Genomic DNA, 16,219 nt, shown 5'->3' on the forward strand with positions numbered 1-16,219 from the left:
TGCACAAAAATCAGGACAGTTGTTCCAACAACTTAAAACGTTTCACTATCTTTACTTATTCCCACAGTCACTCAGAGATTATTTTGAACCTGTAGGCTGATGCTTCTCCTGGGGGAAACACTGGGGAGAGATTAAATGTGATGCACCTCCAAAAACAACAGTTTTAAACAGCTAACAGAGGCAAACCAGCACAAAGACGAGCTCCATTTCCATGTTAATATTTATTACAGTATGGAGAGGGGGTGGGGAAAAAAACAACTGGATCGTTCATATTCCATACCATACTCAGGAAGAAAAATAATTTAGTTATTGTAGAAATTATGGTTCTAAATGATCCTTTTTCTCCCCCCATTGCTTTAAGAGTAAAATAAGGGAAAACAATTCATCCAGAGGACCAAACATTTACAGCAATACAACTAAAACAAATTCTTGCATTATCTATTCTTTCTGCACTTACAAAGACTGCCATACTTTTGGAAACCTACTATAAGCCACAGGTCTGCACAATTATAGCAGACCCATAAAATATATTTAAATAGTTCACTGTTCTAAAAGTATGACATACTTGTAAGTGCAGAAAGAAATTGATACAAATCTGCATCAAACGTTACATAAAAAAATTAAAATGGGGAAGGTAATTGCAGGAAGGTGGAAAAAATAACATTCCTTGATAAACATTAAACAAATATTGAACACAAACTACAGTGTATAATTACTTTTTTTCTCTCATTATAACCAGACTACAAGGTAAGAAACACTGAAACAGCTACAATGTTCAATAACCAGCACAAAGTTATGCCCAGGCAGGTAATATTTTATACATTACATGATACACTTTTCAATAGAAGTGGGCTTTTACAAAAGTCCATCTACAGGTAGTGTGCTGTACATAGACCTCGGTTTTCGCGCGAGGCGATGGCGCGACGGTGTATGCGTCATTTTCCCGCGCCTTCCTTGCCACACACTGACCAAAGACCCGCCGTTATTTGCAAACACAGCGCCCCTGCGGAATAGGAGTCGGAAACATTTTTTAAATAATAAAAAAAGGGGACACGAAACGCAGCGCGGAAATAAACACGTTCTTCCTATCTTCCTTACCAAGTTTGTCGTATAACATTTTAACGCACCGGGTCAATACAGAACTGTCATTGATTCCTTGAAATTCCTTGAATGCATCTTTGAGGTACACTGAGCAGTGCGGTTTGTTTGTATGAAACGAGTCCTTCTCCATCTCTTTGTCCTTACCTACGGATCCCTTATTTTCGCCGAAGTGAATTTAGTCTTGCGGGCAAGTCACAAAAAGAGTCCACGTCTTGAGGAGATGCACAAAACAAAAACGGAAAAAATCCACTTACACTTAACAAAAGCAAAGCCTTTTGAAGCAGACTTCTCCCACATTGGGTCCAAACCAAATGATGTGTCAGTTTAGCTTAAAACAGCGCTTAAAAAGTAATACAAACTTTCACCACGTCCAAGGCATTTTCTAAGAGTTCCATGGAGAAAAAAAAAAACAGGGTTGAAAAGTTGTGACACTGTAGCTTGATGACAGCATCATTTGTGGGGGAAAAAATGTGAAAAATTTGCTGTACAGTACATCTTTAAATGAAATCGAGTCCACAGTGTGTGTATATGCTGTTCAGATTCCAGTTTAAATGAAACTGATTGTTTTCTGCCATTCTGCTATTCTAGCATCCAAATGTGGGGAGCCCCACCAAAGTTTGAGGGTGAAAGCAAAGTCAACTTCACATTTTTAAAATTTATTTTTTCCATTTTCTTTCTTTTCAAATCACAGGATAAAAAAAAACACAAATTACTGAACCAAAATAGGAAATGCATCATGTATGTATCCAATCCTTCCAGAAGCTGGTTTTGTAATGTCTTGGGTGGCCAGAGGGAGGGGGAGTTTCAGGGAATTTCCTTAACGTTTTTATTTGTTTTTTTATGTACTCATTTTTTTTTCTTTTAACTGGAACATAAAAAGTCCAGCCATTTGAATTTCATTGCTGTCCATCTCATCACAATCCAGCGCCACCACCACCGTCATCTTCAGCACTACCATCAGCTTCATCGTATTATTGCATGAAAGTAAACTCAGGCTGTCTCCCCGGGTCCTTGCCGAAGTGTTTGGCAGCTTCTTGCATACGCTCTTGAATCTTGCGGAGTACGTCTGAGTGAGTCTTGTCCTGGGTGGGGGAGGGGGAGGAATCACACACTCATCGTCATGGTAGGGGAGTACTGAAGGGGAGAGAGACAGGAGAGGGCTGAAACAAACTCAAACCAAGTGTGCACACGCGCGTGCGCTCACTCGCGCGTGCACACGTGCGCACGCTAAAGACATGCACGCACATGCAAACACAACAGCACCCCATTCACGCTTGCACATGCTCACCAAGAAATGCACAACTGCAGACGTACAGTTTAACTGTACTCAGGTAAGCAGTACCACTCCGGTAGTGCAGTAGCAAGAGAGCAGAAAAGTACACTCCAGTCCTAACCCCCCCCACCCCCGAGTCCACGTGCACCCCAGTACTCAGCGGCCTGGTTTCCTAGACACTCACGTTCTCGTTCTGGAAGGAGTGCAGGAAGTTACCCCCCAGTTCCCCGTCGTCCCGTGGGGTCCCGGGTGGATTACTAATGCCACTTAAGTTGTTGGGAGAATTCTGTCAATATGGAAAAAAAAAGAATTCAGTTACCCCAAGATTGGCATTGAGAGGTTTACATGTTAAAGAGAGACAATATTTCAACGGTCAAACAATTTACAAATGTGATCAAATGTACTATAGTAACAAATATCCTTGCAGAGTACATTTTGCTACAGTCCTGAACTGACATCATAACCTCAGAGGAAAAGATACTTTAAAAGTAAAGATGTTCACCTTGGGAAGTCCGTCTATGTCCCCTGACCCTGTGAGGCGGAAGGGGAAGGGGAAGCAGGTTACTTTAATGTGAGAGGCTTGGGGCTTGTTAAAGTGAAAGTGTACACACTGCAGCAAAACGTGCCCACACTGTGTCTCGGTCATCTCTTTAAACCCCCCACCCCCCGGGCACCCGCCCTCCCCCACGGTGAACGTGCAGGCGGGCAGCCCCACGCGGGGGAATCGATGCCATCGACGAGGAGTTCAGCGTCTCCGCTTTCACTCGACGAGGCGGGGCTTACCTAACGACCCGTTCATGTGGTGTGGCTCCATCCCGCCCATACCCCCCATGGGGCCGTCAGAGCCAGGGCCCATGGGAAACTGGAGAGAGAGAGAGAGAGAGAGAGAGAGAGAGGGAGAAAGGGGGGGAGGGAGAGACAGCGTGAGAGAGAGGGGGGGAGAGAGGGAGAGAGAGAGGGTGGGTGAGAGAGTGAGGGAGGGGGAGAGAGGGAGAGGAGAAGAGGAAGGGAGGGGAGAGAGAGGGGGGAAAGGGATGAGGAGAGAGAGTAGGAGGGGGAAAGAGTGAGGGAGGGAGTGAGAGCAGGGAGAGATGAGAGCAAGAGAGAGGGGAGAGAGAGGGGGGAGTGTGAGAGCACAAGCAAGAGAGACAGAGCGAGCAAGAAAGAGAGGGAGGGAGAGACAATGCATGGTCAGCACACACACAACTCTGACAAATGATTTTGACTGTAGGAGGGGAGGGACATCGTTTAGTGTGGGCTCCTGTGGGAGAGTCAGAGGGAGGGTTGAGAGAGGAGGAGACACACTGAGACTCCGCTGCTCATTACACACATCCATCAGCCAAGGACACACAGGCACAGCTTTTCTCCGGCTCACAAACACACCAGTATCACTCATTTTTTTGTTGTTATTTTTTAAGGAGTGTAGCTGTTAAAGCACTTAAAAACATGATCGATGCTGGACAGTACACTCTAACTCTCATACTCTTTCACACACAGACAAATGGATGCACGCACACAGATATCCATATTATGGCAGACGTGTACGAATATCCATAATTATCGCATTCCATAGCCACACAGTTACCAATCCTTTGTACACACACACTCGAGTGCCAGCACAATAACCTACATTTGGAACCATTTTTAACCAAATAACTCCCACACTGTTCCATGTTTTCCGTGAGGGGCTTAAGGCTCCAGGGGGAGTCTGTGCTGAAGAACATGCCCTGGGTCAGGGCTGTGCAGGTACCAGGGGAACTCACGTTTGATCTGTTGCCTCCCGGTGGTACAGTGTTGATCATTGTGTAGAGGTTGTCACTGGAGTTAGTAGAATCTAAAAGAGAAGAAGGAAGAGGGTCTCCTCAGTATGGCTAATTGAATGGCTAACTCTAAAACCTGTAACCGAAAAAGCTCCTCGTCTCAAGGGCTAAAGCTGCTCGATCAGTGACAAAGCCCAGTGGGTCAGGATCCAAGATGGCATCGGGTGGGACGTACCTGCTGGACTGGGCATGATGGGTGTGCCAGGGGGGCCTCCTCCTCCAGGTGGACCCTGATTGGGGGAAGAGACAAACACATTTAACACATGCAAGAGTACTGTAACTTATCAGACCTGTGTTTTGTAGTTGTTCCAATGACCTTTGGTGTGCACTTTTGTATATCGCTTTGGATAAAAGCATCTGCCAAATAAATGTAATGTAAAGAGCTGGCACTGCCTGACAATTCGCCACATGTCTGTGCTACTATGGTCGTCCAATCACAAGGGCGACAGCTAGGGCGCTAGGCTTAGGGCTTGGCAGGGACTCAGCTATGCGACTGAACGAGTCACTTAAGGTGAACTCAGCACTCTAGGTTGTATGAGCAGGGATTGGCCCACACACAAACACACACACACACACACACACACACGCACACGCACAGTGGCCTCCACTCCACCAGCAACAGTGTGTGCCATTGTTCCTCTCCAAGACAAACAGACCAGGAGAGCAACAATGGCACACCGGCTCGGTAAGAGATCCTCCTGTTTGGCACAGTGAGCAACACATCCGAGCAGGTAGCAGACAGGAAGGGGTTAAGGCCCGGGACTAGCGGCCAAGGTTCTCTCCCGCGAGCTCCACTGTGCAAGCTTTCCACTCGACAACAGCCGCCAAAACCTGGCAGCCATGTTGGAATGCTTTGAATATGGAAGGACTACAACTAACCAAATGGCCATTTAATTTATGCTGAACCATGTGATCGCATTTTTAATTCCTGAATTTGAATTGCTGAAATTTATCAGCTCTTACTGATTTTCATAAAAGACACTGGACATTGACAGATTTATTGACTAGTAATTAACACTGACAAAGGCTTCAGTGAATAATCTTACCACATATGTGCCAGGAGAGGACGATGAATAGGGGATCTGTCAACAACAACACACATTCAGTATCTTCATTGTACTGGTACATCTATAATTCACTATATATTAGTCCATCTATAATATATTTCAATTATTTTCTATCTTTTGTTCTTTTTCAAAGGTAGTGCACTCTTATCACAAGACATCTATATTAAAATTTTTATATTAACATCATCTACCATTCACTGAACCTCAACAGGCTTATTATGAGCCAGTACTAAATTAATATTCCTGCAATCAGATTTAAGCAAGACATGAGCAAGAAACTGAAATTTTATTACACTCATTTCATGGAAAATACTTCAGTTGACTTGGGACTGTCATATTTGGGAGACGCAGCGAAGTGTCACTGAGTTTTCCCCCCCCCATACTCACCGAGTTAGCATTGTTGGGGTTGGGCCATGGACGACCAGCCCCAGGGCCCCTGCAACAAAGAAGAGGAAACCCCGTTCAATGCCTAGTCAAGTTGCACAAGAAAGCAAAAAACACAAAAACACCATGCCAGGTCTCAAATAGGACCTTTCCAAAAAAACAAAAGGAACGGACATATTCAAATTTTCTGAGCTTAACGTGTGTGTGACCGTCTTTGGGCTTGAGGGAAGATGAAAAATAAGGGGGGACGTCTTCAGACGCATGCTTTTCGGGGAGCCTTGCTCGGGAGCGGGAGTGCGAGTGTCTTACATGGTCATCCCAGGCATGCCCGGCCCTATTGAGTTGGGTGGAGGTCTCATTCCGCCGCCATAGTTCTGCAATGATAACCAAGGATCAGACTACCATAACCAGAAGACACCCGAGAAGAGAAGAGAAGAGAAGAGAGAAAAAGAGGGGGTTAGTTCGAAGGGAAGTGCACCCGCATGAAGAAGCCTCAAGTCACAGCAGACAGACTGAGTGACAGAGGGAATGGGAGAGGCACAGACGGACGGACGGACGGACGGACAGACAGATGCACAGACGCTCGTTGCTCTGTGCTCACGAGGCACCAGCGGGTCAGACAAGAAGCAGAGACGATTAACTAACGCGTGTTTGATCACATGACTGTAAGGACCAAAAAAATAATTTTAAACACTGTCTATGTGGGTGGATGGGGAAGCAGATGTGGTCATACAGCCTCACTCAATGTGTTGTGCAACTACTGTAATTCTCACTAAAGAACTAGTGAATCTGTTGCACAACAAGGGCCGACAATGAACCTAGCTACAGAATTTTTACGGACTGTCTGAGGTGAATTGTGTAGGTCGGCTTGAAATGCACACAAATTGACGCGCATAAAAATGACCAATTGCCAGTACTTGGGAGTCAATGTAAAACAATTGGATTATTGCGACGATGCGGGGAAACAGTTCTCAAGGAGAATCAGAAACGATGACGAAGCACAAAGTGTTAATGAAACATGGAAACGTCGGGAGGAAGGATGCATCCCTACACGACATTACATGATGAGGACAATAAGAGGCGGGACAAAGAACACACACAATAAAGGGATTAAATGAGGAGGAGTTCGAAAGGCTCCCCCATTAGCCCACGTTACGCTAAACATGGCGCTCACTGTTACACACACCCATCAGAAACAACCCATCGGGGAACAAAGGGTTCCAATGACTACGCTGCGTATTCAATCTATTTGTTAAATATTAATCTTGGCCCCTTGGCGCTTGCTATGCCCAAAATGAGCCGGATTTATCAGGCTGGGGCATCGGCAGCCAGCGGTCTCAATGTTACCGAAACCGAGGGCGCGGATCCTGAGGAGGCCACGCGTTTTGAAGAGCCAATCAGCCCTTGCCAAATGACAACATTTAAGACAAGGCTCGGGTTTCTGGGAGAGCTTAGCGTTCATAGAGCTGGCACCGCTTAGGCAAGAACATCCCAACTTTCCGTGGTAAACGAATACGCCCTCGCGGATTGATACCAAAAAGATAGATGCAACTTCTTTTTCCAGCTAGAGTTAAATCGCGCTTTTGGCCGATGGCTTTCGTGCGACTGGTCGGCAGCGAGGCATTGTGGGATACCTGGGGTCCCGGTCCCATGGGGCCCATTCCTCGCGGGGGGTTCATTCTTTGCATTGGTCCTCCTAAGTTGGGGTGCCCTGGAACCAAACACACAGCATTAGCGCTCAGGCACACGGAGACCCCATTGGACAGGCACAGTCATCATTTTTTAATGCCCCTTTCCCAAACAGAAGCTTTGGGTTCATGGTAAGGCCTGGCACTTCCAGAGTTATGAGGAGAAAATGCACCAGTTCTGGAATCAGCTCATACAGCTCTTTCTGAAGAGTTGATACAACCATGAGTGGAAAGTTACCCTGTTCTGGGATCAGATCATATAGATATGTCTGTGTAGCTAATTGCTGATGGGTCCACCTCAGCTTACAACCATAAGCATCAAAACCTTAACTTATAAAAACTCAAAAGATTGTGAGTTTCAATTACCAGCTGAAGCGCTGCTGTTGTTCCCTTGTAGAAAGAACTTAACCTCAATTCCTGCAGTAACGTGTCCAGGTGCATAAGCAAACTGCATGTGAAAATGCAACCTATTCAAGTCTCTCTGGATAGGACTGCATGCTAAGCGCTGGGCTGCAGTGTAATGTAATGTAAAAGCAGGAGGCTCCATTACAAACTGCTCCCTTCCTCCGGTACTGAACACTTCCCTTCTGCCTATGTGCTCTGTGGAAGGAGGGGGCAGACAGACCCCCCCCCCCACTCAGCACTCACCTTGTTGCCGTGCATGGTCCATTGTGTTGGGCAGCAGGGGCTGGCCCCCCGGGACACCCCCAGGAGGCTGGAGAGAGCATGCGTGGGGGAGGGGGAGAAGAGGGGGAGGAGAGAGGGAAGGATACGAAACAGATGGAAGAGGGGAAGCAGAGAGAGAAAGGACAAGCATGTCACGTTTGACTCTACAGTGCTCAGACATTCACTGAACGTCACACACTGAACTGGATTTATGGGAAATAGCACACACATCTGACCCACAGCATTAATCATGCACATACATCATGATTTTTGTTTGATGAATGATGAATATGTGATCTTTGATGATAAATGAAACCATTTGTTCCCCTCACACATTCAGGCATTGCCTGCCTGCTACTGCATAAAACCCTAAAGGTGTGCGTCAGTTAGGAAATGAAGGCTTACCAAGAACTTGTTTTTTTTGGCACACAAAGTAACATTTTGTGTTGTCAATGGGCGCAGAGTAAGTGGCCTTACTTCAGACTTGCTCTACAAGTTCAGGCTGGTCCAGTTTGACTACAAATAAATATCCCTTCCAACAGACACCTACCCCTGGACCCAAAGGTGGAATAACAAGAAGTAACAAAGTCGCCCTCATAACCAGGTTACCAGGCTAGGACGAAGGACACGGTCGAGAGTTGGCTGGGCAGGACTACAAAAACTACAAGGGCTGAGCTGTTTTTGTTTCTCAAACAGGAAATGGTATTACCAAGCTCAAGGCACTGTTTCTGAAGTGAAATATTTTCTGTATGGGATTGTGACTGGACCATCGAACATATGATGCTTCTTCACAAAAGGGTTTCACAAAATAATGCCTGCTGCTGTGCCTGCATCTCTGCCTTAAAATAACACCGTGTCCCAGCAAAAATCTACTTAATTATTTACTGCATTTGCAGGAGAGAGAGAGAGGTAGGTAGTGAGAGAGTGAGAGAGAAAGAGATTGATATTTTAAATTACACTGTACATTGACAACACAAATGTTCTTTTGTCACCCCCGCATTAATGTGAGACAGAGGCGCACTCTGACCGAGGCCGACGTGTGTCCCACGCCTGGGCGTGGCACGGCGGCCACGGAGAGCGAATAAAAGCGCTCGCATTGTGGTGGATCGACCAATAGAAATCAGACACGGTCAGGTGGGCGGATCCGGAGGGCCAGATTTGGAGTGGAAGGTGGAAGAATGGCGGCGTGTGCCGAGCGTGCGTTGCCATGGTGAGGTGGCGACCGGCGGGTTCCGGTACAATACCTGGTTTCCCATTCTGATGGGGGGTCGTGGGCCGCCCGCGTACCGTGGAGACATGAAAGGCTGCGAACACAAAAGAGGGACACGGGCTCTCACACTGCTCAGCCCTTTACACACACGCACACGCGCGCGTCAGAGGAGAAACGGCGACTAGACGCTGCGCATCACTTCCTCCCCCGGCCGCCGCCGACGCTAAAGCCTCGTCGCGCGCTAACAATAAGCCGTCTTTGCCCACCTGCGAGCGGCAATGAAAGGGAATACACGGCGACGCTCAGCAGACAGCAGCGGGGTTCATCCCTAAAATCCACACTCTCACATTCCGTTTGGGTGGCTAAATGCAGAATCCGCCGTGCTCTGTAGACTACAGACTGGATTAAGGAAAGAATCTGTCAACTTTCGGATATTTAATTGACGAACGGGATTATATTTCATGCTCTTTGACATCTGTACCTACGAAATGCCGCGGCTGTGTGTAATTTATGCCTGAAGCATGTTCATCGGTACCAGTATCTAAACTTGGCAGAAAATGTCTGGTCCTGTTCCACATGGTCTGAATGTGGTACATCACCATTTTTTTTTATGATAACAAAGAAAAGTTCACGGCAACAGTTAAATACCACCCAATAACCCAAATAAAGCAAGGCACAGAAGTACATCCCAAATACCAGCAGCGACAGGGACCAGAAAAGTGTAAGAAATGCAAGTAATTGTCTAACTCAGGGGGTTCCCAACCCTTGTCCTGGTGGGCCACAGGATTCTATGGTTTCTGCTAGCAGTTTAAAAATCAGCAACCAATCCAGACCGAAGAAACAAGGTGAGGTGATTTAACTGAGTAATCATCTCAATTAAGTGCTGAGCAACAACAAAAACCAACAGACCTTGTGGATCTCCAGGACCGGGGGACCCCTGCACTGTGTTTATAGGTTACAGGTTAATATGGCTGGCGTTCTGGGAAAGGTAAGAGACTGGCCTGCGGGCCGGGGGGGGTGGGGTGTGGGGGGTTACCTGGCTGTGGGGCCCCATCATGTTGTTAGGGTTGTGAGGTGGAGGCTGAGCGTGGGGGGAGGGCTGGGAGCCAGGGGGGCCCTGAGGGGTTAGAAAGCCAGAGAAAAGGGAACCGGTTACCACAGAGCAAGAGAGAGAACGCAGAGAGAGAGAGAGAGAGCAAACGCACAGGTGCTGCTGCAGGGCGAGCAAGCAAGCTGCTGTACAGCTGCTGAGAGGGCGAGCGAGCCAGGGGGTAGCTTAGCAGAGAGAGAGAGGGAGAGAGAGAGAAAAAGAGTGAGAGAGGGAAGGAGAGAAGGGGAGAGAGAGAGAAATAGTAAAGAAGAGCGAGAAAGGGAGTACAGGTGGCAAAAATTATAGGCATGGCAGTAATAGAATAACTTCTGAAACTTTTATACATTTAACCACTAGAAAACCCTGCAGTGGTGGATAACGTTAAAAAAATAAATAAATAAAAAACAGGTATATAAAAACAAATAAAATCATTCCGCTTGGCTTCAAGAAACCCCCCGAGAGGCAAGTATTTATTTTACCGGCATGTTGTAATGGTGAACACCGAGAACCAGTGCAATTTGATTAAGGGCTTGCAAACATGAAGTCATCGTGACTTGTGTGGAGGTCGTGTGTCCTGAAAACCGCAGCTCCAAACAGCACACTGTGAAATCCCAAAGCAGCAGGGTAAAACCAACGCCCCCCGAAAACACCATTACCGCTACAGCACCCCCGGGGGCTAATGGTACAGCCCGGTCAGGCACTGGGGGAGGTTCAGGGGCAAACTCCAGCCTACAGAACATGGCCGCTGACCGCCTCTGCTCAGACGCAGTAGATCTGTTACAGGGGTTGAGCTGGCAGTGGACTGAAGTGCATTATAAACAAGAGCAAGTCAAAACCTAGTATATGGCTGGATCGGCCGACCAATGGTGTAACTTCGTAACTCGGCCGACCAATGGTGTAACTTCATCACTCACTCAGTCACAGACATTTGCGTTTGTAGGGCTGGACCGCAACCAAAAACACCGGGCTGGACTGAATAGAACAGCCATCTTGCATACACCGATGAGGGGGCTGATGGGATAGGTCCTCCACGGCGCTCTGAACGGGCTGCTTGGACCGCTGCTGGCCTCTGTGCTGGTCCGCCGGCGCACCGCGGGGGCCTTAATCGCCGCGCGCTAACGAGTTAATCGCCGCGCGTTAATCAGAGGCGCCGCGGTTTTCCGCGCGCGATCGTTCAGCGACGTCGCCAAACTGGGGATGGGGGGGGGAGGGTTACCGCGGCGATAATTGCGACGATTAGAGCCGGGCCTAATTAAAGGGCCGGGAGCGCGGAAATTAGGGCGCCGCGGCGCGTGCCGAAGGAGAGGCGCGGCCGCACCTGCCGCCGGCTTTGTGCCGCCCAGGGGCCCGCGCCTGCCAGCGCCGGGCCAGCTGTAAGGAGCCGCGCGCGGCGTGTGGGGGGGAAACAAGCCAAGGGGGGGGGGGAACGGGCTTTCTGCGAGGCCCGCTCGAGGACCGCCCTGTTTCCAAACACCGGCAGCCTGGAGAGCGCTGGAGGGGGGAGGAGGGAGGGGCAGGGGGGGTGACGAAAACGCAGCCGAACAGTCAGAGCAGATGGTTGAGCGCACCGAAAACCCAGAGCTCATCCACGGAGATCCGCCTGTGTGTTCAGCCTCCTCACACAAGTGCAAAACAAACAGCCCCATTTTTCCTGCTAATTTCAGAGAGGACTCGACATTAACTCTGAAAGTGTGGGCCCTGCCTTCATTTAAAGGTTAACCGATGAGGTGAAAATCTTCTTGTTTAAATGTGATGAAATACACATCTAGACAAGAAAATACATTTTTAAATAGTGTTTTCCCCCACACTGCCACTCAAATGATCATAAGAGGCAGAGTCACACTTGAAGAATATGAAACATTATCCATGGCAACACAGACCCCCCTCCAGTCTGTTCATGGCTGTGAATTGCTGCCCCCCCCGCCCCATGTAAAATGCTAAAACCGCAGCCACAGCTGCCCTTAGTCCCTCACATTTCTAAATGCTTAAATGCTTCACTGCTGCATTAAATGTATAAGGTTGCATAACTGTCTATAAACAGATCAATGTACAACGTTAAGCTAAATGTGAAGAATGTAAATGTTTTAAGGAACGTGTTATTTGATAGGCCATCTACAGTGCCCCACACCCATCCTGGACTTGCAGTTTTTTTCGTTTGTTTTTTTTTGTTGCACAGAATGGCTGCACTTCCTGCTGACTGGGGGGGGCGGGAGAGGGGGTTTTGGCGTGTGCCGTGGGACGGAGCGGGTTTGCGTGCTGAGCGAAACAGGCCCGCTTCCAGTTAAACCCCGCAGGGAGGCATCGGAACGGGGGGGGTGGGTGTGGGGGAGGGCTGGCCTTTTCGGTCAGGCCATTACCCTCCACCCCAGCGCCAGCCCTCAGCCCAGAGACGAGCGCTTCGCACAACCGGCCCGCTTCCTGGAGCTACGCCGGGAGCGCCACACTTCAGCCCGAGGGCCGTCGGACGTTTCCTTCACGACGTTTCCTGGATCAGCGAGCGAGCGCAGCGTCCGCTCACAGAGCCGCGGGCCTTTTCAGGACTGCGCACGTTTCCTTACAGTCGGTGTCCCGTCAGCCAGCAAACCGGCGGCGCAGTCCAACATCGTTTTCATAACCCGAAAATCACAGCCGGCCTCCACTTCTGACCGATGAGGTAACAGCAGGCCAGGCTCAGACACGGCTGATGTCATGCGGCCATCACCCCTCGGTGTGCTTAGAAAGCCTCGCTAAGGCAGGTTGGGACATTCTGTTTTGCTTCACATATGGAAAAAGGTAACCGAACAATAGCATTACGATAGCACTGGGGCTTAAGCTAGCGTACAGCGCGTACTGATTATAGCGCTCGACGATTTAAAAAAAATAAATCTGTTGTAGAAAAAAAACTGACTCCACTGTCAAGTTTTTACAGCTAACAAGCGCTACTGTAAGAGCGGAGTGGAAAATACCCACGGCGGGCTCCTTTTGCGCTGCGTCACTTAAGCAAATTGTTTATGAACGGCGACGGCGCTCAGTAATAATTCACGACTGTATCACACACTCGCCCGCGATGCCGCCGCTCCGCTGTCACAAGAGGAGCGCGCAGCCGCCGCCGCCGCCGCCAGAGACAAAGCCTCCGAACGGGCCCCAGCGCGCGGGCGCCGAGCGCGCAGCCGTAACCCTGAGCCGGGCCGAGGCTCCACTAGGGGGCAGTAGAGACCCGGGCAGCGGGCCGGGGGCTTTGTTATCTGGGAACATATTTCACGCTCACTGCTGATGCATGGCAAAACACAGGGGCAGGAGACATTGATTTATGTGCAACTTTCCATTTCATCAGTGCTAGTAAGACCTCGGCAGCCACCTCCCCCCCCCCGCGCCCCCCCTGCCCCCCACCCCCCTCCCCTCCCAGCAGCGCAAATCATTTATAAAGGCTGGGATGTGGCTCGGGTTAGTTTGGGCTGCCAGTGTGGTCCCGGGTCTTCTGAGAGCCCTGGTCCCGGCGCACTGTGCCCCGCTGCCCGCCCCTCGCCGCCCGGTGTGGAGCCCCGCGGCCGTGCCCAGCGCCGCGCGGTGCCCGCCGGGCCCTACGGCTAGGCTGGCACGCTGGCGCGCTGCTGGCAGTGATGAACTGCAGCAGACTTCCAGCAGCTGGCAGCTGCAGAGAGCAGCGCTCTCCCCCCCCCCACGCGCTCCACTCCACCCCGGGACGGCGCTAATGGCGCTCGCTGCAGACACCCGTCTGGTTGCCACGCTTCCACGGTAACACACAGGTGGGCGACAGTTGGGACACCGTCCTGTGGCGAGGGCGGAAGAGGGCATTTTTGGAGTGACCGCGCAGAAAAACCTCAGTGATCGAGACGGACGGAGGTCAGGGTGGAGCCACGGTACCCGGGACCAGAACAGCCAGCCCTGCCCACCTCCGAGCCCTGTGCCGTGCTGTAGTGTGGGGAGCAGAAGTGCTGGGAGAGGCTGTGGTGGAGTTGGGGGATTAAGGGGGAGGAGTGTAAAGGGGGAGGAGTCTCACCTGAAAGAATCCTGGGGGGATGGGTCCGCCGGGCATGCCATCGCTGGGGGGAATGTTTCCCAGCACTGGGCTGGGGGCTGCGGCGGCACTCTGCAGGAGACGAAGAGGGCATGGGTCAGGGGTCAGAGGTCACAGGTCAAAGGGATTCCAGGATGACACGGCCTGCAGCAAAGCTGGGCGATGACAAACAATCCATAAGCAGGTGATGGATCCCTGCACCTATACCCTCCACCACCCAAGAACTGACACACACACGCCCACGCACGCACGCACTGGTTGTGAATCACACTCCAGTACTGGGACTGGGACTGAGCTCAGACGCCTCCAGGAAAGACGCGGCTAAACAAACGGCCGCGCGTACTGAGTGCGACAGCGTGTACGCAGTCCAGAGCAGGCAGCTGCGCCGCGGCGCGCTAATAAGCGCCAGAATGACGCGCGTCCGTCGAGACCGCGAGAACCCGCCCGCCGCCGGCGAACGCCCGGCCGCTGGCCCGCCGCTGGCCCACCGCTGGGAGGATAATCTAGGACATGACAGCGCGCCGCAAATAAATGAAAGGAGGAGGAAAAGAGGGGACCGCTGACCTTTCCCGGCACCAAAGACAAACCGTCCTCAGATGTGCTAATTAGCGACGCGGGCCCCGCCGAAGCCCGGCCCGGCTTGGGGCCCGGCTTGGGGCCCGGTGGCTAACTACAAAGCGGTTATTACCGGGGAGGAAGCGGCGTGCCCGGCTGCCGCTCAAATCAATTTGGCTCAATAAAAGCCCGAGCGGCTCTCCGCGCCACCGCCGACGCCGGGCGCGCTGCTGCCTTTTCCCGGCTAATGAAACGCCGCCTTTTCGCCGCGCCTCGCGCCGGCAGCGGGGAAAGCCTTCTCTACGCTTGCGCCGAAGCGTAATAACCGTAAACACGCACGTAAAAAGCTAAAAAATAAATATACACAAATAAAAAAGTACTTCCCTAACTTACTTTGGTTCATTTGAGCCCCATAAACACATTAATAATGCAGATTGGTATTCGGCTTAATTGATTAGGATTAGCAGTTCAATTAGTGGAACAATTCATTTGAACAACTAATTAAGCTTAATCAATTGAGACGCCTGCTCTGAACTGAAGGGGTGGATAAATCAAGGTGGTAATTGAACTGGGTTGTAATAAAAACCAGCGTACACACCGTGGGGCCCCGCAGACCGAGACGGGGTACAGTGACCTCATCAAGCAAATGTGTGCCTCTGCCCTTCCCCCTCCCCCTCCCCCTCCCACCTCCCCCCTCTCCCACATTTTGGAGTGGCTGATCGTAACTTCGAACGTGCCAGCACAGCTCATGCTTGTGTAACGCAGGACCCCGGCTGACCAGAGGAGGTGCTAGAGAGCGATGGGCAGGGGCCATCCTGACACTCATACCCTCCCTCTCTCTCTCTGTGACACCGTGGTCACTTATGTGTCACTTTGTGGAACTCTATCAGAACTATAGGACACATAACATGGCTCCACAAGCACCAATACGGAGTCACTCGAATTCCAAACAGTGGCGAAAGAGCTCATCTGCACATACAGCAGCCGTAGCACATGCGCACCTCGAACCCGGGGACACCAGGATTCACTCAGCGGAGTGTGGATTTGGGGTTCTTCAGAGGGAGCCAACCCAAAAACCCAGGCTCCAAAGAGAGGCCTACCTTTCAATCCCTCCGCAACCCAAGACCAAAGCACACAAATAATCCAGATAGTCTGCTTTATGCGAGTGAGCTCTGCTCTCAAACAGTGTGACTTTAACCCCCAAGGTCTCTCAGCTGAGCCTGGGTGCTCCCAAAGCAGCAAATCTTCAGGTCAATCTTTGAGTAACGGCTGACAGTCGCGTGCCAGAAGGGCACTGGTGTAAAGTGACATGATGCAAATGCACGTTCAACGGGAGTTATGGAACAG

At 50.4% G+C, this 16,219-nt stretch overlaps 1 protein-coding gene across 8 annotated transcripts in view; it reads right to left on the reverse strand.

The window, feature by feature from the left end:
* Positions 1–202: 202 nt before the first annotated feature.
* Positions 203–16,219, reverse strand: part of ssbp3a (single stranded DNA binding protein 3a) — a 54,734-nt gene continuing 38,717 nt past the window's right edge. The window contains exons 5-18 of one of the 8 annotated variants that reach the window (XM_064341748.1): positions 14,300–14,389; positions 10,246–10,326; positions 9,244–9,303; positions 7,982–8,048; positions 7,280–7,356; positions 5,955–6,043; positions 5,649–5,697; positions 5,241–5,276; positions 4,370–4,424; positions 4,138–4,208; positions 3,158–3,236; positions 2,877–2,905; positions 2,559–2,660; positions 203–2,183 (exon numbers count right to left, since the gene is read on the reverse strand). In XM_064341748.1, the coding sequence (XP_064197818.1) occupies positions 2,073–2,183; positions 2,559–2,660; positions 2,877–2,905; positions 3,158–3,236; positions 4,138–4,208; positions 4,370–4,424; positions 5,241–5,276; positions 5,649–5,697; positions 5,955–6,043; positions 7,280–7,356; positions 7,982–8,048; positions 9,244–9,303; positions 10,246–10,326; positions 14,300–14,389 (996 nt within the window). In that variant the 3' untranslated portion in view covers positions 203–2,072. Of the gene's footprint in view, positions 2,236–2,558; positions 2,661–2,876; positions 2,906–3,157; positions 3,237–4,137; positions 4,209–4,369; positions 4,425–5,240; positions 5,277–5,648; positions 5,698–5,954; positions 6,044–7,279; positions 7,357–7,981; positions 8,049–9,243; positions 9,304–10,245; positions 10,327–14,299; positions 14,390–16,219 lie in introns of all 8 variants that reach the window. The other 7 variants (XM_064341750.1, XM_064341749.1, XM_064341752.1 and 4 more) reach the window with 7 other exon arrangements.

The sequence above is a fragment of the Anguilla rostrata genome, chromosome 6 (genome assembly GCF_018555375.3).
Source record: "Anguilla rostrata isolate EN2019 chromosome 6, ASM1855537v3, whole genome shotgun sequence".
NCBI lineage: Eukaryota > Metazoa > Chordata > Actinopteri > Anguilliformes > Anguillidae > Anguilla > Anguilla rostrata.